This window comes from Ceratotherium simum, chromosome 15 (assembly GCF_057802395.1).
Source record: "Ceratotherium simum simum isolate JZ-2026a chromosome 15, ASM5780239v1, whole genome shotgun sequence".
NCBI classification, from domain to species: domain Eukaryota; kingdom Metazoa; phylum Chordata; class Mammalia; order Perissodactyla; family Rhinocerotidae; genus Ceratotherium; species Ceratotherium simum.
The window spans coordinates 22,373,266-22,390,393 of NC_141914.1; the positions used below are offsets into that span (position 1 = coordinate 22,373,266).

At 34.0% G+C, this 17,128-nt stretch overlaps 1 protein-coding gene across 2 annotated transcripts in view; it reads left to right on the forward strand.

The window, feature by feature from the left end:
• STXBP5L (syntaxin binding protein 5L) overlaps positions 1-17,128 on the forward strand; it is a 338,252-nt gene that overhangs the window by 126,638 nt on the left and 194,486 nt on the right. For both annotated transcript variants that reach the window (XM_087439668.1, XM_087439669.1), the window contains exon 6: positions 4,474-4,537. In XM_087439668.1, the coding sequence (XP_087295794.1) occupies positions 4,474-4,537 (64 nt within the window). The remainder of the gene's footprint in view (positions 1-4,473; positions 4,538-17,128) is intronic.

The window sequence follows — 17,128 nt, forward strand, 5'->3', positions numbered from 1 at the left end:
AATCCTGTGTTTTATAGAGTTGTACATGCCTCTGAAAATGTCCTTGAAATATCCTCAAGAAATTATTAATAGACAGCATCACCTCCTGACTATTTCTTGGTTTACTTAGACCAGATTTCCAAAAGTGTTTTCCATGGCATTGTAGTTCCATTGTGATGGATGTAATTTTAAATGCCAACTTCCAGTCTCCCAGAACTGTCTTTTAATTGCTTTCTACCTCTTGAGATACATAGAAAATGCATGCCACTTCCTGTTATTATGTGTCAAGTGTATGGGACAATAATAAAATATGTATTAATTATAAATAGTCATTTCATAAATAGAATTTTAGAGATAAATTTTAAGAATACATTTTCTAAATATGACATGCAGAATTGTCTATAGGATATATGTGAGATTATGTCTATTTGAAGTCCTTACTTGAAATACTTTTCATTCAATGTTTGTTATTTTTCAGCTTATTTCTATTTTTAGTGAATTCCTACTTGTAATTATAGGCAATTCCCAAAATTATAAGTGGTTTGTGTTCCCAAAATGTGTATATTGATTATTTGGAAACTGGAACACATTTTCCATAAAAACAGTGATGTTTGTAGAATACCTCATAAAATAGCAGTATAGAACTAAACTGACAGTACAAAAATATTTTTCTGAGAAAATATATTCCATGTTATAGCACAGAAATAGCTGTTTCTGCAGGGCAGCCCTAGCTTTTTAAAAAATTTAGCCTATTTTTCCTATATATGATTAAAACTGGAATGTGAAATTCAGAATTAAATCATAAGTGTAAGGCTTGTATTTAACCAACAATCATTCAAACATATTTATTGAGCACTATGGTATGCCAGTTGCTGGAAACAAATATGAACTGGTAAGACATGGTTTCTATCATCTCAGGGCTTCCAGTCTAATAAAGGTGAGATTAAGTAAAAAGGCAATTACGATACATTGGAAATATAATGTGGCAATTCCATAAGAAGGACACCTAAGATAGACATGGGGTCTCAGAGAAGTATCTGTGAAGGAAGTTACATCTAAGCTGAGGTCTGGAGGATGAGTTTCAGTTAGATGAATGGAGACCTGGGAGAGAGGGGTGAGAGTGTTCCAGGAAGAGGAACAGAAGATTTAAAGGATGGAATATGAGAGAGTTTTTGTTTCATGCACAAAAATTTTAAGTAGTGTAGTTGACTGGAATGGCCAGAGGAGAGGATGGCAAGAGATAAAGCTGAGGAAGTAATCAGGATATATAATATGAAAAGCCTTGTAAGCCAATTTGAGAAGTTTGGACTTTATCTAAGGCAAGGAGCTAGATTTTGATGGGTTGTAAGGAGAGAATTGACTTGATCAAATTTGCGTTTAGGAAGACTACTCTGAATGCAGGTATGGAGAAATGATTGGAGAGAGAAAAGACTGTATTCTTGGTAAAAATTATGATGGTGGATAGGAGTGGACATATGCTGACATATTAAAGAAAAAGAAGGTAGGAGAGGCAAGACTTGGGTATTGTGGGAAGACAAGAATAATAGAGAAGAATTAAGAGTGATCCCCAGGTGTATGGCTTGAGCAACTGTGTACATAAGGGTGTCCTTTAGTGAAAGAATGAAGGAAATTGAGTAGGTTGGGAGTAAAATAATGAGTTCAATTTTAGCTAGGTTGAGTTGTATGTGTTTATAAGACATTCAAATGGAATGGTATGGGAGAATGGCAGGAAGTGGGATATATGGATCTGAAGGTAGTGAGATCAGAATTTACGTGGTCATTGAAAACATGAGAATAGATGAGATTGTGCATGCAGAGTGTATAGAAAACAGGTAGCAAACTAATAGACAGTGAACCCATTCTGACTCATAAATATGTTTTGTTTGGCCATCATAGTATTTAAATATGTTATGAATTATTTCTAATATTTAAAAATTGGTAGAGTATAAATAAAAATGTGGATTTATAGCTTCTCGTGAAAAAAATTCATGATGAGACAATCCTAGTCCAGTATTCTTGAATGGCAGTCAGTAATCAACTAGAACTGAGTAACAACTTTCCTTTTGTAGGTGGCTAATGAGCTATCCAGTTTGGCACAGTTCTTATTCAGCCTGTTTAACTCATTGGAAATACCTTCCTGACTCCTGTGGGCTCTTGAATTCATGACCACATATAATATGAGAATAGATTGCAGTCTAGAACAGAATAGAAAGGAATACCAATATTTAAAATATAGGAAAAGAAGGACAGTCCACAAAGGAAACTATCAAGAAGCCATTGTGGTGAATGAGAGGAAGAGAAATAAATAGATATACTCAGAAAAATTACTGAGTGTTAGTTAGAGGGATATTACATGAATTTAAGTTCATTGATTAATTCTATCTAAAGTGATTTTTGTGGGATTTACAGAATCCAGAGTACATAGATGCTTTTTTTATTTTTTAAGTCAATTTCTAATGGCCATACATTTTGCAAGAAATAGTTTGTGGTTTTTGGAAGTCTAATGTTAGGGAAAAATTCAGAAAAAGTACATCAAAATGTTAATAGTCATAGCTAGGCAGTGAAATAATATGATAAATTTTTCCTTTTAACTTTTGGTGTCTTCTAAGTTTTTTTTTTTTTTACAATAAATAATATTTCTTCTATAGTCTTAAAAAGTCATTACAAATAATTGAAGTTTAATGCTAGATTATTTTCTGAACTTGAGTGTCTTATCGAGTCCGAGACTCTAAACAGAAGAGTTACACTCTTCTAATGGAAGAGTCTTGCGTATGGTCTAGTGTTTCTCAAAGTGTAATTCAATGATTCTCTTAATATGGCCAATGAAAAAGGATTCTATGGACCAATAATTTTGGAAAATATTGAAGTTTGCAATGGTAATTTGCATATTATGGCTCTAAAAAGTTCTGTAGAAGAAAAAATATTAAACTTTGTTTAATTCAGGGTCTCCCAAACTTTTTTGATATGTAACACTCTTTATGTGAAACACCTTTTATATTCACTAGTTTATCATGGAGTATACTTTGATATTTGTTGTTCCAGTCAAACCCAAGAGACACATAGGGCTTTGTGGTTTGTTGGATATTATTAATTCCCAAAGGATAATTGAAGGACATTGTCCCTTATCAGAGACATTTATACCGTAATAAAGCACTTCATTTATGTGTAAATGATGTGTTACATATAAACACAGAAGAACTCCAAAAAGCTCTGTAAACTTTTTATGAAGCCCTGTTTAGTTTCTTTTCTTCCTGCGTATATTCTAGAATGCAAATAGTAACTCTGATTTCCAATTATTCCGATGATTTACAGTGATTTTCTTCATATTACCAATCATAATGCATACTATTTATTGAATACTTACTATGTTTCAGCATTGTATTAGGTGCTGTATGTATATTCTAATCCTCACAATTGTTTCATAGGGTCACTACTACAATCTGTATTTTTAGATGAGAAAATTTAGGATAAAACCACTAACAAAATATGTAAAAAATCTTTATTTATTCCTCTGAGTCACTCTGTGGAGTCAGTATCTGGGGAACCTTGAGTTACTTAATTTGTCACTTTTCTCTGATTGCAAAGAGTTTCTAAAATTTAAATCTTTATTATTTTGTGCAGAATCTTCGATGGTTTTCATGTGTGCTTAAGAAATAAATTATAACTATGTCAATATAATCATAATAAAATTAATCTGGCACAGTTAGGTCATTGAAGAAAGGATGAGGAAAGAAAATAAATCTATGGTAATATCAGGTCATATCATATTTAATCATGGCATAATCATATTCAGCAATGATATCAGTTAAAATAGGAAATATAAAGAAAAATGCCAGATATCAGAGTAGAATAAATTTAAAGTCAGATTGACAGAGCATAGGTCACTTTAACAATATACTCTTAGACTTATAATTATCTGTTATTGATCACCCTAGATAACTAGATAAATGAGATATAACCAGTGAACTAGGTTTCCCTAATTTGTCAGTTTTCTCTAAGCTGCCTATTGCTACAGAGAGTTTCTTTGTAAATCAAAGGAGCCACTGTACCTTTTCTTAGGAGCAAAATCAGAGATTTCATTCAAAGGAAATTTCAAATCAGGTATGTACTTTGCAATTTGGCTGAAACAGGACTACAGCATCAGCCTTGTGGCTGTATAAGTTTTCTTTTGTCTGTGTAAGTAAAAGTTCAGTTTCACATTTTCAGAGGCCCAGATCTGGCAACAAACATATAAGATAGCGAAGAATCTCATTGCTATGTGGATCTATAGGTTTAAACCTGATTTCTTTTTAAATCACACCTACTTTTATAGAGTTAGTAGGAGAAAGAAAAATAGTCTTAAAAAAAAACAACCAAAAACTCAAATTAATCTAAACTAAACCCCAGAATATTGGGAATGTATTCCAGTATAATCTTAATTTCTTTGTTTCAGTCTCTAATGGTAATGTGTTTTAATGTTTATTTTTTAATTACTGTTTTGAATTGATTTAACAGATCCACAAAGACTCATCCAGGTCCAGTTGTACATTTAAGTGATAGCCCAAGAGATGAAGGGAAAGTGAGTATTATAATACCATTATTCTTGCATTTATTTTTTTCATTCTTCAATAAAGTGTTTCTTACTATTATTTTATAGCTAACATCTATTACAGTTCACAGCATTCGATGAAGGGAAAGTGAGTATTAGAATACCATTATTCTTGCATTTATTTTCTTCATTCTTGAACAAAGTTGTTTCTTACTATTATTTTATAGCTAACATCTATTACAATTCACAGCATTCAGTGTAATCTAAAATTAAAATATGTTGAATGAATGAATGAGCCAAATAAATGATCGAATGAATTATCCACACTAATAATAGTCCCAAGTTAAGTCTTTAGTTTCACCTAGAGCTAAAGTTGATATTTAATTCTAGAATTTTGAGGAAGGCATGTAATATGTGCAACAATTTAATTTTCAAATATTCTGTGGTTGAACTTAACAATATGATTATCAATATTATTAATCATTGGCCTCTGCTATTCAGTTTTGGTAATGATAAATGACCAATATTAAATAATTGTAAATGAGCCAATCTTGATTTTATAAATAGGTAATAATATAGAAAATGTTTTCAGATTACAGAAACAATCCTTATTCATCTTGAAAAAATTAGAATTTTTCTTTGATGATGAGGAAACAAAGTAGATAATGTGAAAAGGTCTAAAGCATCACTTTCATTATAAATATTGTCTCTTCAAATATATAATTTTGCTAAGTACTATAGAAAATACTTGAATAAATTATTGGGTCTAGGTTTGGTTCTTTGTTTATTTTTAAATGATAGAAACTAAATCAGCCTAATGAATATTGAACTTGAAAGGCAAGTCTGCCTGATGGTGATAGAAAGAACATTGGATTTCTTCAATTTGATCCATAAATACAGTGTAATCAGGTGTCATTAGAATTTACTTATTTTTAAAAAATTCACAAACTGATTCTAAAATTCATAAGAAATATAAAATGTTGAAGAATAGCCAAGAGATTTTTGAAAAAGAAATACATTGTGGAGAGAAGACAAGAGGGTGGCGTAGGTGGACTCTGCACTCACTTCCTCCCACGGACACAGCCAATTTACAACTACTCTTGGAAAAATTACCCCTGAGAGAACTCAAAACTGGATAAGAGGAACCTCTGCAACAAACAACAATCCTAATTGAGGTGGAAGAGGCAGAAATTCCCTTCTGGAGAGAAAAAACGCCACCTTCACAAGCCACAATGCTTCACGGCTGCCCGGGAGCAACCCAAAGGTACGGAGCCTTCTGTGCAGGAGTGGGGGACCTGAGCTGGGGATCGTTCCCCCATAGGCATTTTTTGGACCCAGCACAGCTGAGACGAGTGGCATAATATCTGGTTTTGCTGGCCGCTAACAACAAATTTATATAGAACAGCAAAAGACCCTGAATAGCCAAAGGAATCCTGAAAAAAGAGGGCAAAGCTGGAGGTATCACACTCCCTGATTTCAAAATATACTACAAAGCTATAGTAACCAAAACAGCATAGTACTGGCACAAAAACAGATGCATAGATCAATGGAATAGAACCAAGAGCCCAGAAATAAACCCACATATCTATGGACAGCTAATCAATGATAAAGGAGCCAAGAATGTACAATGGAGAAAGGAAAGTCTCTTCAATAAATGGTATTGTGAAAACTGGACAGCCACATGCAAAAAAATGAAAGTAGACCATTATCTTACACCATACACAAAAATTAACTCAAAATTGATTCAAGACTTGAATATAAGACCTGAAAACATGAAACTTCTAAAAGAAAACATAGGAAGTACGCTCTTTGACATAAGTCTTAGCAACATATTTTCAAGCACCATGTCTGATGGGGCAAGAGAAACAATAGAAAAAATAAACAAATGGGACTACATGAAACTAAAAAGCTTCTGCACAGCAAAGGGAACCATCAACAAAACGAAAAGATAACCTAACAATTGGGAGAAGATATTTGCAAACCATATATCTGATAAGGAGTTAATCTCCAAAATATTTAAAGAACTCATACATCTCAACAACAAAAAACTAACAACCCAATTAAAAAATGGGCAAAAGAACCGAACAGACATTTCTCCAAAGAAGATATACAGATGGCCAACAGGCACATGAAAAGATGTTCAACATCATTAACTATCAGGGAAATGCAAATCAAAACTACAATGAGATATCACCTCATGCCCGTCAGAATGGCTATAATTAACAAGACAGGAAACAACAAGTGTTGGAGAGAATGTGGAGAGAAGGGAACTCTCATTCACTGCTGGTGGGAGTGCAAACTGGTGCAGCCATTATGGAAAACAGTATGGAGATTCCTCAAAAAATTAAGGGTAGAACTACCATACGATCCAGCTATTTCACTGCTGGGTATTTATCCAAAGAACATGAAAACACCAGCGCATAAAAATGCATGAACCCCTGTGTTCATTGCAGCATTATTCACAATAGCCAAGACTTGGAGACAACCTAAGTGCCCATCAAGGGACTAATGGATAAAGAAGATGTAGTATATATACACGATGGAATACTACTCAGACATAAGAAACAATGAAATCCAGCCATTTGTGACAACATGGCTGGACAGTGAGAGTATTATGCTAAGCAAAATAAGTCAGAGGGAGGTCAAATACTGTATGATCTCACTCATAAGTAGAAGATAAAAACAACAATGAATAAGCACATAGAGACAGAGATTGGATTGGTGGTTACCAGAGGGGAAGTGGGGAGGGAGGAGGGCAAAAGGGATGATTAGGCACATGTGTGTGGTGTTGGGTTGTAATTAGTCTTTGGGTGGTGAATATGATGTAATCTATGCAGAAATAGAAGTATAATGATGTACAACTGAAATTTATACAATGTTATAAACCAATGTGACTGCAATAAAAAAAAAAAAAAAAGAAAAGAAATACATTGTGATATTGGTACGGGGGGGATCCAAGAAGACCAATAGATCTAAATAGATATTCCAGAAATTGCTCAGGCATTTGGGGGAATATTGTATATTTTAGAGAAAATGTTTCAGGACGTGATAGACTATTGAATAAATGGTGTTGGGCAGTTGGCCATCCATTTTGAAAAAAATAGTAAAACCTCTACCTCATACCACTCATAGAAATAAATTCCAGATGGGGAAAAGACATAAACATTAAAACCACAACTCAGAAAGTTTTAGAAGAAACTGTAGGAAATGAATTGTTACTGTGAAGTAGGGATGTCCTACTTCGTCCTGTCCTTCATCCCTAGGCAAGATATAAAACCTAAAAGCTTTAAGGAATATGCCATAACAAGACAATCATGATAATAGACAAGCAACAAGCAGGAGACAATATTTGCTACATATATAGCGACAAATAATGAACATGCAAAATATATAAAGAACTTGTACTAAATCTTCATCTTTCATAATCCAAAATCAATAGATAATATCTAATAAATCGAGAAATGGCAATATAAATATATTTAGAAAGATGAAAGTAACTTTACTAGAAAAGACAATTATAAGAGTTGAAGTTATGGTTGCCTCAACTCTAGAGAGCAGAGTTTGGCAGTGAGGAGGAAATAACCTTGCTAGTAATCACTAGGGGAATGCAATATACCATTTTTTTATCCATCAGATGGGCAAAATATTAAAAATTAAAAATAATAATATCAGGTAATGAAAAAGATATTGAGAAATGGGGATCTAGATACAGCAATACTAGGTATATATCACTGTGGGCAATTTGGCATTATCAACGTTTAAAACATGTATTCATTATGACTTAGAAAATCCATTTCAGATATCTATCCTATTTATATGACCAAGGAGCAAAATATTGAAAACAGCCTAAAGGTCTATTAATAGAAAATTGAATAAATGAATGCTAATATATTCTTTTTTGTTTGTTTTTGTTTTGTTTTTTGTTTATTGCAGTAACAGTGGTTTATAATATTGTGTAAATTTCAGGTGTACATCATTATACTTCTATTTCTGCATGGATTACATCATGTTCTCATGTTCACCACATGCTAATATATTCTTACTGTCGAATGCTGTGCTGATATGGAAAGTTCTTTAAGCCATATTTTTGAAAGAAAAGTTGCAGAACAATAAGTGCAGTATAAAACCACTTGAATAATGCATTTGTATTTTTACTTATGTATTCAAATACCCAAGACAAAAAGCCTGAAATGATATGTACAAATATGGAAAGGATACTGGAGATTGGAATTGGGGAAAATGGTCAAAATTATTCTTATTTTACTTGTGTTGTTCAAAATTTTATGAACTTATATATGAATATAATGTGTGTTAATTGCATAGTTAAAAATGAGAAGGAATGCAAAATAAATTGACGTTAGAGTCAGAAGACTATATGTTTGAATTGTGGCTCTACTGCTTATTGGCATATAACCTTGAATAAATCACTTGACTTCTTGTAGATTAGTTTTTCCATCAATAGCCTTCTGTCACATAAAAGTTTTTAAATTTAATATATTCAAATTTATCAGTCTTTTCATTTGATTCTGGCATTTTGTTTCTTATTCAGTAGATCTTTGCCTTCCTGAGTGAAAATATAATCCTATTTTTTCTATCAGTTTTAAGGCTTTCCATTTCATAATTAGATTTTAATTGATATGTAATTTATTTTATGTTGGCTTGAGATAAGGGTATACTTTAATTTTTACACGTAAATAATTCATTTATTGAATAGTCAGTTCAGTTTCCACTGATTCATAAGGACATCTCACTCATATATCAAGTTCCCATATTTGGGTGGGTCTTTTTCTGTGCTTTTTCCTCAGTTACATTGATATATTTATCTATTATGGTACTAATAGCACACTTTATTAGTTATAATAACTTTACAAAGTATCTTAATATCTGGTAGGCCCTCCTCCTTCTCCCTCCCCCATCTTGGCTTTTTCTGACCGTTTATTCTAGTATATGAATTTTAGTATCAGCTTATCAATCTCTATGTAAATCCCTGTTGGGATTTTGTTTGAAACTTGGACATATTGATTAATTTAGAGAAAATGTATATCATTAAGATATGAGTGTTCCGTCTATAAATATGAGATATTTACTTTGGCTTTCTTTTATGTTTTGCTATATATAGCTTTATCACTTTTTTCACAAAAGTTGTACATATCTTTTGTTAGCTTAATTCTAATTACCTTATAGATGTTATTGCTGCTGTGAATTAATTTTCTTAAAATCAGTTTCATAGTTGATAGTGTATGAAATATTGATTTTTGTTATTTTATATTCAACTACATCACTGAATGTTTTGTTTTTAAGAGCTGTCCTTAGATTGTCTGGAATATTCTATGTATAAAAGCATAGCAAATGTAGACAAATTTTGTTTCTTCCTTTCCAATATTTATAGTTTTATATATATATATTTCTTTTGTTGGATAGGAACCCCATGCAGTGTTGAATATAAATGGTTTTAATGGGAACTTTTTTTTTGTTTCCGACCACAAAGGAAATGCCTCCAAGATTTCAACATTAAGTAAGATGTTTGCTGCAGGTCTTTGGTTGATTGCTTTTATGAAGTTAAGTTTCTACCTATTTCCAATATTCTAAAAGTTCTAAATTATGAATGGTGTTGAATGTTATTGAATGCTTTTCTACATGTATCAAGATGTGTTTTGTGCCAGTTGCAGCCTATTGATAGTGATGCTGTCATCTAGAAATGCCTGGGGCCACTCAATTGGGCCTGAGGCGAGCTCCCACAGATATTTCCCCTTTCAGAACTTGTGTTGTGGCTGGACTGGCCCTTGTGGTTCTTGTTATGATTGCAAGATGCACTTCAGCAACAACCATCAGAGAACTTTGAAAAACAAGATTTATTACTCACAGGTCCTGTAGGGTTCATTGTATGCGCAGGGCCACACAGTGAGGTCATGGGTGGAGAGAGAGAGCACGTGCAGAGTTGGGGTTCTGCTTTTACTTGAGTCAAGGGTGGAGTGCCTAGGGTTTCACAGGTTCACTTTTTATTGGTGAATTTAAAAGAGAAGAGCGGAATTAAAGCGCAGGAAGGGAAAAGCAAATGGTCAAATGGTCAATTTATCTAGGTCAACCAGAGCTTTCTAAAAAAAATACCCAGAATTTCACGGGTGGAGCAGCCTGGCTCTTTCTCTAGTCATGTAGCTGGCAATGCGTTTATTTGAGATAGAAGTTCTTGAAGTGGAGGCCTCAGCAATCAAAAGCTGAATGTCAGGCACTTACGTTACAAAAAGCTAACTGTCAGGTGCTTACACTATAAGATGATTTTTTCCTTAATTTGTTCATTTGTTGAATTATTAATAGATTTTCTAATTTTACACATTTTTGCATTTCTGGGATAAATTCAATCTGGAAGGGGAAGGCTTCCATGGAGGCTTGTTGGTAAAGTGAAAGAAGGAACAAATTACTGATGTTAAGGTTCCTACTGAAATAAGATAGTATCATAGAATTGGAAAGGAGACCACCCTCTCCCTAAGATACTGTTTACTAAAGAAGCTGCACATTAGTCTATCAAATAGAAGAGGGTGCTCTTGAACTGAGAGATACCTGTATTGGGCATAGTATTGTGTCAATCTCCTTGGATTCTCTCAGCCTTGCTTGTCTCCCAAACCCTTGGCTCCTTGCTTCACCTCAGTTTGTCAGGGTTGATCAGTGTCATGCAGTACTGCTTCCTGAAGTTGACTGGCTATATTACCACCCAACTTGGGGCCTTCTGCTCGCCACAAGATGTGCCAATAGTCAAGAGGCAAGGTGGTAGGAGAAAAAGGACTGTTTTATTACAGCTTGCTAGCAAGAGGGAAGATGGCCGACTCATGTCCAAAAGAACCATCTTAAGGAGGCATGAAATCTTACAGTCATTATATAGGCCATTGTGTTATTGGGGAGGGGGTTAGGAATGTTAACCTTCTGGTGTTACAGACTGGGAGTGCTACACCAGATCTTTCAGTTTTCACTGATGATGGCTATCAGCATAGATTCTCTGTTGGAGGGTCATCACATTCCTAAGGAACTCAAAAAAGCAGTTATCATCTTATGCAGCTAGGAGGTACACGCAAAAGCAGGGATCATAAAATCTACAGAGCAGTTAGATCTCCTGGAGGGTGCATATCCAGCTGGGTTAGTTTGTCAGAGGTCATTCAAAGTTACAATAGAGTTTTTCTTTTCTACAGTAGGGCTTCCCTAATGTCAACCTTGTCTTGAGCCGGTATCAGCTATGCCCAGAGTCTCTGGCTCCTCCCTTTAATTCTTTAGAATTATTATGTGCCATACTATATGGAATTATAATGTGCCATACAGAATTATAATGTACCATACTATAAGGCATGAGATCTTGCTTCCCTAACAGCTGCCAAAGCAGTCAAATGACAACTCTGAAGTGAGAGGGTGTTAACTTCCCATGGAAAAAACCTTGACCAATATTAGATAAGACCCCTAGGTACCCAGGTGACAAATGGAGTTTTGGCTCAAGTGTGTCTTATAGTAGGTCCAATGAGTATGCAGATGCACCCAGTTATTTCACAGCCCAATTGTATAATTTGTACAAGTATGTTTAGAAGCTGCCATAATCCTCATATTGGTTTCCTGACATTGGAATTAGAGCCATTACAGTTGGAAGGGACAAATGGAAACTTCTGAGACTGTCTCTCCCTGCCAAAAGTACAAACAAAAGTCAGGCCATATCTCTGGAGGAGTTGCAAAGCATAGTTAGACTTGAGTGATGCAATGGTAGTAATCACTGATACATCCTTGTTTAATTCCATTGTCTGGGTTCTGCAAAAAACAAGATCGATGGAGCTTGGTGTTAGTAGACCACTGTAAAATTAACCTAGTGATACCCCTAATCACAGTTGCCTTGCTGTTGATACTTGTACAGGTGCAGATCAATACAACCTATGTCACTTGATAAGCAATTACTGATATAGTGAACTCTTTTTTCTCAATATCCATCAGCAGAGAGGATCAAAAACAGCTTGCTTTTATAGAAAGGGAAAGCAATATAACGTCACAATCTTTTTTCAGGACTATGTTGTTTTTCCTGCTCTCTGTCGTAATATAGTCCTCAGAATCCTTGATTGTCTTGATATTCCTTAGAAAGGATACTACTTCACTTTCTTTATTATATAATACTAAGTGGATTTGGTGAGAAGTGGCAACTACCTATATAGCTCATAAGACTCATGTATCAGAGGGTGAGAAGAAAATCCCACCAAGATCTAGGACCTTGCCTTATATGTGATGATTTTGAGGATCTAATTGTCTGGGGCATGCAAGGGCATCTCCTCTAAGGTAAAGCATAAGCTTTTGTACTTCTCCTTCCTAAAAAAGCGTCATATCACTTTGTGGGCCTTTTTGAATTTGGATAATAGTATATAATGCCCTTGAAATTACTGTTACAAATTATTTTTTTAAGTTATCCAACAGTCTGCTAGTTTTGAGTGGGTCCTAGAAACAAAAAGGGCTCTTCACTAAGTCCAAGCTGCTTTGCAAGCTCCCCTACCACTTGGTATCTATGATCTAGTAGGTCTGATAGAATTTAATGGTAGATAAGAATGCTCTGTTGGAAAGCCCAATAAGAGAGTCACAATAGCTACTGTCCATTTTCAAAGCAACTCCTGGCTTTCTCTCAAGCCACATATATCGACTCATGGGGTAAGAAAGGAATACCTGAAATCAACGATGGGGGAGGATAGAATTCAGGCCTTGTTCACAGGTCAGATGATTGGTTGGTACTATCTGGACACAGACTACTGCTCAATTACATCTCCACTCAGGGATGACTCTGAATGACCTGATGAAGAAAAATCCTTACGGTGGATAGATCCCCAAGCAATACACTTGATTGTGCATTTTATATGGAGAGTGAAACACAATAATAAAAAAATCCAAAATAAAAAAATTTCTTTCCACTTGGAAATTTAAAGACTCTTCATTAAACAACTATTAGGTCAAATAGAAAATACAAACCAAAATTGAAGAATAAACATTAACAATAATGGGGCTGGCCCAGTGACATAGTGGTTAAGTTAGCGTGCTCTGCCTCAGCAGCCCAGGGTTCACAGGTTCAGATCCTGGGCATGGACCTACACACCACTCATCAAGCCATGCTGTGGTGGCATCCCACATACAAAATAGAGGAAGATTGGCACAGATATTAGCTCAGGGACAATCTTCCTCACCAAAAAGAAAAAAAATAACAATAATGCAATACTACTTATAAGAATCTATGAAATATAATTAAAACAATTATCATAAAATAATTCATAGCCTTTAAAACTTATGTGAATAAAAACAGAAATTTAGGTAAATTTAATATGAAATAAGAAAGCTAGAAAAAGAACAAGAAAATAAAGCCAAGGAAGCAGAAGAGATATATAAAAAGCAGAACTTGAGTTAGTTCTGATTTTAAGGTATCTTATAAATTCATAAACATGCTGGTTCTTTGAATAGAACATAAACAAAATATGCAAACTACTATCTGACCTAATCAAGAAAAATAGGGAGAAAACAAAGTTACACAAATAATACACAAAACAAGGGAAGCACATAAAACTAAGGAAATGTTTAATAAACATTCAAATTAAATTATTTATACAACTCTAAGCAGATAGATATAAAAGCCTAGGTAAAATGGGTAATTTCCAGGGCAAATAAATTTATCAACATTGACATCAATGGAGACAGCTTAAGAAAATGAGAACCTTATTAAATTATTATTCCCATACATAAGTTCCAGACCCAGATGGATTTATAAGGAAATTTTACTAAATTTTCATATACTATATAATCCCAATGCTACATAAACTATTCTAAAGTAGGGGTTGCCATTATGGCCAGTGGGACACAATCTGGCCTGCCTCCTATTATTGTAAATAAAGTTTTTTTTGAGACTGTATGGTCCAAACAGCTTAAAATATTTACTATCTGGCCCTTTACAGAAAAAGTTTACTAACCCCTGCTCTGAGTATATTTTTAAAAAAGGAAAATATGCAAATTGTTTTTATTTTGTGAGTGACAACTAAGCCTGATAAAGGTTGCACAAAAAAGAAAAACATGGATTTATTGAACTTATTAATATCAATGGAAAAGTCTTAAATAAAATATCAGTAGACAGACTCCAATAGCATGTTCAAAAACCACACACTGTGACAAGTGGTGTTTTATTCTACGGATTCAAGGATGCATACTATGAGAAAAATCCATCAGTATAGTTCATGTTGTTAAGAGATCAAGGGAAAAAAATTATGATAATCTCCATTGATGCTGAAAATGTCTTTGGATAATATTTAATACCCATGGTATTTCCATTTTTGATAATAACAGACTACCTTATTTCAGATCAATCCTCCCACTGGGAGAACTTGAAAATCTGGACAAAATATTTTTGAAAATCTGAAGGTACCAGACAGTGACCAATGTAGTGAAGATTTGGAGGCCCTAGATCCCAGAGAAAGCAACACAGAGAGGTAAACCAAACATCTGGCACCACCTCTCTCCTCTAGGCATTTTCCTATTTGAAAAGAATGGCTGAGATATTGAGTAAACAGAAAGTTATTGGCTGAGAGGCTAAGCAAGGTTTTCTGCAGTTTCATGGGGCAGGAGGGTGGTGGTGAAAAAAAGGAGGTCAGGGCAAGCCAAAAATAAAAGTCTCTAGTAATCACTCCAAGCTTTCAGTGTGGCCCCAAAGGAACATGCCCTACAGGTAAGGTTGAACTGAAAATATACCAGCCTTCTAAATGACTGAAATCTTTGTTAACATTATCTGAATCCTTTTTGGGATTAAGTTGATCTGCTTTAGTCTAATTACATGACGAAAACAAAGATTAATCCTTTCTGGAAGAAGAAAATACTACCTAGAGCCTTTATTTGTCTCTACATTTCTCCTATACTTAGCCTCTATATTTAAAGTAAAAATAACATGGTGTATACAAGAATCAGAAAGATCAGAATTGACCAGAAACTAATTGACTAGAACAAACAGAAACTAGGGATAGATCAACAGGAGATTCAAATAGCAGTTATAAAACATGGACTTTAAAATAAATGTGATTGAAATGTTTAGTAAGCTAAAAATGATGGGGGTTTCAGCAGAGAAGTGAAAAATATAACAGAGAATAAAATAACTGATGATAAACAGATAAAGAGAGAATTAGTGACCTGGAAGATAGATCAGAAGAAAATATCCAGGTGAAATCATGGTGAGACAAAAGGTTAAGAGTATTTGGAACATAATGAAAAGGTGTAATATATGTGTAACTGGAGTCCCAGAAGAAGAGAGAAAGAGAGAGAATGTGATAGCAGCAATATTTGTAGAATGAGTAGATGATAATTTTCCAGAACTGATGATAGATAATCAGAAATCCAAGATGCACTACAAACTCAGAGCAAGCTTAGCAAAAAGTACAGTTCACCTTGGCATATCAAACACAAAGAGAAAAATCTTAAAGCAGTCAGAGTGTAGAAAGAAAGAAAGAAAAAAAAAAAACCTGTAAGACTAACAGCAGACATCTCAAGTGAAAAACGGGCAATGAGGACAATTGAGTGATAATGTCAAGGTGCTAGGGAAAAAGGCAACTGTCTACACAGAATTTTATACTCTACAAAAATATCCTTAAGAACGTGTCATCAAATTATTGCAACTTAATATAATTTGCAATATTTCATTAACAGAAAATCTGCTTTAATGATAAAAACTAAATAAATTCTCTCATAAAATAAAGTTGATCCATTATAAAAGAACAGAGAGCAATAAATAACAACAAACATTAGTAAATCTAAGGGAATAGTTTATAAAAATTATAGTAATGACTTCTAGGAGTATAACATATTGAGAATTAGTATACAAGTTAAAAATTTTTTAAGTCAAAAGTTGGGGGGAAGTCCATTGAACTAAAGTTCCATGGTCCTTATAACTTCTAGAAAGTAACACAAGTACTAATTTACATTATAGTTTGACAAGTCGTGGAAACATTTTGTATTCTTGTGAGTACCACTAAAAGAATAATAAATATATGTATAATGGATAAGTTAATAGAGTAAGATACTGGGATAATAAAAATTAGCAACCCAAAAGAAAACAAAAAAGATAACATTAAACAGATGAGATAAATATAAAACAAGTAGGTAGATTTGTTCTAAAGTATGTCAACAATTACATTAAATATAGACAAACTAGCAACCTAAATGGCAATAATTTTCAGACTGTGTTAAAACAATGATATGCTTTTTCAAGAAACACACTTTAAATTTAAGGATATAAAAAAGTTGACTATAAAAGGATAGGAAAAAATATAGCATGTAAACCCTAAGCAAAGAAAACTGATGTAGCTATACTAATATTAGACAAAGTAGGTGTCTTAGTTGAGGCTGCTGTAACAAAATACCATAGACTGTACGGCTTAAACAAAAAATGTTTATTTCTCATAGTTCTGGAGACTGCTAAGTTCAAGATCAAGGTGCCAGCAGATTTGATGTCTGGTGAGGGCCTGGTTTCTAGAAGGCCAACTTCTTGCTGTGTCCTCACGTGGTAGAAAGGGAAAGAGAGCTCTCTGTAGTCTCTTTTGTACGGGCACTAATCCCATTCGTGAGGGTTCCACTCCTATGACCTAAGCA